We start from the raw sequence: 5,278 nt of genomic DNA, 5'->3' as shown, positions 1-5,278 counted from the left end.
CCGAAAAAATGTATACCACTCTCACATCTGTTCAGCCTATAGCTGGTTAGCCTAGCTCAGCTCAGTCCTAATCTTTGTGATAGCACCTCTAAAGCCCACTAACGAACATGTTATATCTTGTTTATTTAAGCTATCCAAAAACATGAGCATAAAATTACACAATTATTGTACAGATATGAGTTTTATCAATCTTCTCAACTCAATGTGCAGGTCTTTTCCTCTAATTTCCCTGCAAGTAGCAAAAAATAGTCGTCACGTCAATCATTTCACAGTATTTATTTATTCATATGACTCTTGGTTTCATTGCCAGCCACCAAAGAAAACAAAAAGTTGCTTACAGTACATTTATATTAGATAAGTTATAGTTCAACATCCCAAACAGAATGTGAATGCACCACAGATCTTGGAAAGGTTAAACCTAAGGGCTTGAGACGTGAAAACGGCAAGATTTGTGGCCACAAATACTTTATTATATATAGACTAAAACATGTTCGCGGTCTACGTAAATCCTCACTGAGTTTTAGACTTAGCTGATCAAGATTTCACTTTGAATCAGAATACTGTAAAAGATACTTTCCTTTTTTGAAATGCAAATTTTTGATTTTGGTCCAAAACATCCAAATCAGTGTGAACCAACAAAGGCCTAACTACATCAAGTATGAATTGTCAACACTATTATAATAATGTTTATATGTATCTACTAATTGCAGCAGCAAATTCATTTTTGAAATAACCTATGTCAGATTTTACTTGATGTAGTCATACCATTATGGGCCCAAACTTAAAATACTATATGAAAAAAAAAATACTGAAAACAAACAAAAAAAACAACAAAAAAAAGTGCAAAATAAAATAATACTAAATGTTTTTTTTGATTAACTGCATCCTAATGATTACCTTACTATGGCTTTTCTGCCACTTTCACATTAATGTTTCGCTTTTTGCCTCGATCTGAAATAAATGTTCACAGATTTAGCATCATTAAAATAATATTTTAGTCGAGGCTTCAGATCAGGTTTTTCGGTTTTAGCTTCAGCAATCTGGACTTTTTCACATTATTGGCCTTTTATTCCTTTTGAAATGAACTAACTAACTGACTGTGTGAGGTTTTTTGTGCAAAAAAATATGAAAAATAAAGAAAAAAAACATTTTAACTACTTTAACATTTCTTGGCTGATATAAACTCTGTGACCTACAGTTTAACAATGGAAGTACATTTAGAGAACATTTAACTCGTTGAACCTACAATACATCTTCATCTTGAGAGTAGGAGAGCTTCACAATATCGATCACACTATTTCCCATGTTATTCCAGCTTGAAGTAAACCACCACAATAATTGATAATGATAATCAAAATGAGTGAAGGTATGGCACTCACATTATGCCAGAAATTATTAAATGAGAAACTGAAGTCAGTTTTCTGCCAGTTTGGTGGAAAAATGGCTGAATATTACAATAAAATATGACACAAAATAATGTTAATCGGAAATAAACATGATGTGCCACCACAGGCTGGGTATAACGTAACAGTATAGTTGCTCACCAGAACTCCAAAAACCAATACATAGGATGTTTTGAGGGAGTAATAATTTTCCTCTACAGTCCTCATAATGATTGTCGTGTCATGTTTTTAGTGCCTTTTACTTACATATCACACTATTAGGCTGTTTGAGAACTTAGATGTTGCTGTTGTTTGAAAATTTGTTCTACTCCAGTACAGCCTCCTGTCTTTACGCTGCTTGTAGCATGCATGCTGTAAAGTTCATTCCCTCACTCCCCAAATCAATTCGCCAACTGAAAAACACCCCGAGATGTCCAGATTGAGTTATACCAAAACCAGGCTTTTACTTTGAAGCAGCTACAGGAAGTGGTAATTTGCATTTATATCACTGCTCCTTAAAAACTATACTAATAAAAACAGGCGTCAAAACAAGGCTTGAATCTTTCAAATCAATGCCGGGACTGGAGCGTTAAAAGTATAACAACATCCAAACAACAGCAACTTTTAACAGATGTAGCTACAAAACGGTAGGAAGATGAACGCAGCAACTTTTTCTGTTGCCTACTGAGGACTTTAGTTGATGAGAAGGCATCATAATGCTTTGGGTCTGCTTGCAGAAGCTAGACAACATGGCTCAGCACAGGTCAGCTCTGGAGACATCAGCAGAGTTAAAGCATATTATACCATGCTAGCAAAAAAATACTGTTATTGTTCATGCAAAAATAGAGGAGAATGGAGCATATCTATCACTCAACAGGTGAGTGGACCATCTGGTCAGTCTCTCAAACACTTGTTTTCTGACCAAACTGACCAATTGTGTCCGATTCTGTATTTTGAGATCTGCCCCAGGTAAGTAAACTTACCATTACATACCACTTGTTATATATTCATCTTGTTCAGGATATTTCATTTGTGAACAAATCATGCCATCCATGAACAAGGTTATTAAAGGAATAAATAGGCTTTTCCTGTCATCTAGACCTCAATCTCAAGGATTTTTTATGTGGGATCTAGAATACGTTTTCTCCCTTTTTTAACCAACTCCTCTGGTTTTCTGCGGAAACAGCTCAACAATTGTCTCCTCAGCTGAAAGCTCCACTTGTGAGACGTCATGAACTGACTCTGACTCTGACTCTGACTTCAGTTCACCTGGAGACGAAAAAAGAATGGCACATTAAGGACATGGGAGGATAAATATTTGACATGCTTGTATGTTCTGAGGAGTATTTTCAGTATATTAATTATCTTACACAAGCAAGGAGACTTACATTTTTTCAGGATACGATAAAGAATCCACAGTGGAGGAGCCAGAGACACGAGCTTGAGTGACTTCAAAATGACAATGATAACGTTGTGCTGACTGCCAGAGTCCGCTAAGGAAGCTAAGGAAGAGGAACGACAAATATACATCACATATAACTAAGTAACGCAACTTAACACAAACCATGAGAAGCATCACAAAGTAATCACATGTAAGTCCTTCCTACCTGGTTTGACTTGTAAAGCTGTAGGTTTACTTCGAAGCGTCATATCTCTACCAGTAACATTGTCAGGCCGACGAACAAAAGCGGAAATCTCTATGAAGTACTCTTTGGCTGATGTTAAGTAGGAGATGTTGATGCTCATGAAGGCAGAGCCGCCAGTGTAGGGGAAGACGAGCGTATCACACTTGTTGGTGCATGTGGTCACGTTGTAACTGTGAGGTGTCATCTGCATAAATGCGGAGATGTTCCAGCTGAGAATCACGTGATCAGAGCCCACGGAGTCCACCGCCACTGGCTGCGGGGAAACTGGACCTGTGAGGGAGAGTGAAAACAAGTCACCCTGTAGTTAGTTTGGTTCACTTGGACAGGTCATGTGATGAAGTCACAAGAGTGTTTCCTATAGCGCTGCCCCATATTTACCAGTTTCTAAATTGTACCTCCAAGAAGCATTACTCACCCTGACAGACAAACATGTGTGGTTCATCACAGTAGCGAGCCAGCAGCTTGTTGTCTTCCTTCAACATGGCCTCCAAACTCGCACAGTCAGCATCATTTTCCCTGAACCACTGACTATAGCTCAGCTCTTCCCCATTCACCCACTTCCAGCCACTGAAGGTGCTCTGATGCTGCAGGCCAAGCCAAAAGCTGACTTTGTTTGCAGCCGTGGCATTGAGGAGAGTGAAGTACTGCTCCTCTGTGCTCAGGACTGTAAGGTCCACATAGTGCCTCTGACAGAACTCCCGTGCTTGGAACCAGGACATCGGTCTCTGGAGCTGGAAGTTATGTGAGAGGATCTGGCCCACCGCTAAGTCATGGCACACCACTGAGTCAGGAGATATTAATGAAAGGAAACAGATGAGTTATTAACAGCTTCAGTACATTGTAATCCAGCTGTATTTCTGGCCTGATTTCCTGGTAAAAATGACCACAAAGTGACACAAAAATATTACAAAGACACCAAATGACAACAAAAACATATAAAATGGTCGGGCAGAGATGTAAAACAACTACAATGAGACACTAAACAACCACAAAGAGATGTAAAACAATTACAGACAAAAAACAACCACCAAGACACAAAGCAACAACAAAGAGATGCAAAATGATCACAAACAGACACAACAGAACCACAAAGTGACACAAATCAACCACAAAGAGACAAAAAAATTATCACAGAGATATGTAGACGACTACAAGGAAATACAAAATGACCACAAAGTGACCCAAAACCATTACAAAGACACAAAATGACAACAAAGAGATGCAAAATGACTGTAAAGAGATGGACAGTTGTATCAAGTGCAGTGTTAAAGTTCAAGTTGAATCATTTTTGTCAACAGTTACCCAGAACAGCCAGCCGCTGCAGGATCTGTGTCTCATAGGCAAACATACAGGAGAATCCGTGATTTTGTTTCTAAAATGCTTTTTCATTCCCTTTCCATCCAGACAATCTGCTGTCTGGTGTTCTCCAAATTCCTAGCAGTATACTTCCTCCTCATCTCTTCCTTCGTCTGCCTAATACTCCCTCTGCTTGGCAAGTTTATAGTCGGCTCACACCGTGGCGTGATGCAAGAGGTGGAGTAAATGGGAGTGGCTGTGCTGACTGCTCACCTGTTTCAGAGCGATCTCATGAATGACTTTCAAACAGGAATTTCAGACATTTTAGAAAAGTGTCAATTAATTTACTTTACTTTACTGAAAAACTCCATTTATGCCTCATCTACTTGGTAAAGATGAACTTTATCACTTAACTTTTGCACCACATTTGAAATAATTCATCTTTACTTCCTGATTGTCGCGGTGAACAGAAACAACTGATTGTGTCTGAACAGGTTGCACAATGTAACTGAACACCAGGAGGAAGCTGCTGATCTTTTATAGGACGGGTTAAAAAAATCCTGAAATGTAGCTCCGCCCTGAAATCTATTTTAAGAACAACCGTCCTTTGATTCTGACAATGAGTTACTAGAACAATCCACAGCTTCAAGGAAAAGTAAATATTCAAGGTGCTGAAGTGTGTGTGACCGCAGCCTTTGCTCTGTGTTACCTAAGATGAATGCTTGAAAACCGGGTCAGATGTGTCCACCAGAAGAACTAATCATGGTTATAACAGGTATGTCAGTGGATAAAGAACTGAAAAGGGATATTCAGAGTCTAAACAGCAGCAGTAAGGACACACACATGTTTAGGTGTTCTTGCTCTGTCCTGGCCTCATGCACAGTGTTTCAGAGCATCTGTGATTTATAATGAATTACTCTCTCAGTCCAAAGGTTACATACGTCACCCGTAGAT

The 5,278-nt window shown here is 38.9% G+C and overlaps 1 protein-coding gene across 1 annotated transcript; it reads right to left on the bottom strand.

Moving 5' to 3' along the window:
• Window positions 1-261: 261 nt before the first annotated feature.
• LOC140996196 (uncharacterized) lies at window positions 262-4,489 on the bottom strand. The gene is made up of 5 exons (XM_073466506.1): window positions 4,331-4,489; window positions 3,444-3,809; window positions 2,990-3,298; window positions 2,771-2,884; window positions 262-2,651 (listed from the first exon to the last, which is right to left on the bottom strand). Exons 1-5 carry the CDS (start codon window positions 4,374-4,376, stop codon window positions 2,536-2,538), a joined length of 951 nt encoding a protein of 316 aa, XP_073322607.1. The 5' UTR covers window positions 4,377-4,489; the 3' UTR covers window positions 262-2,535.
• Between the last annotated feature and the right edge of the window lie 789 nt (window positions 4,490-5,278).

The sequence above is a fragment of the Pagrus major genome, chromosome 5 (assembly GCF_040436345.1).
Source record: "Pagrus major chromosome 5, Pma_NU_1.0".
In the NCBI taxonomy this organism is placed as follows: domain Eukaryota; kingdom Metazoa; phylum Chordata; class Actinopteri; order Spariformes; family Sparidae; genus Pagrus; species Pagrus major.
The sequence above is the reverse complement of the archived record's forward strand: the minus strand, read 5'-3'. Positions and strand labels throughout refer to the sequence as shown.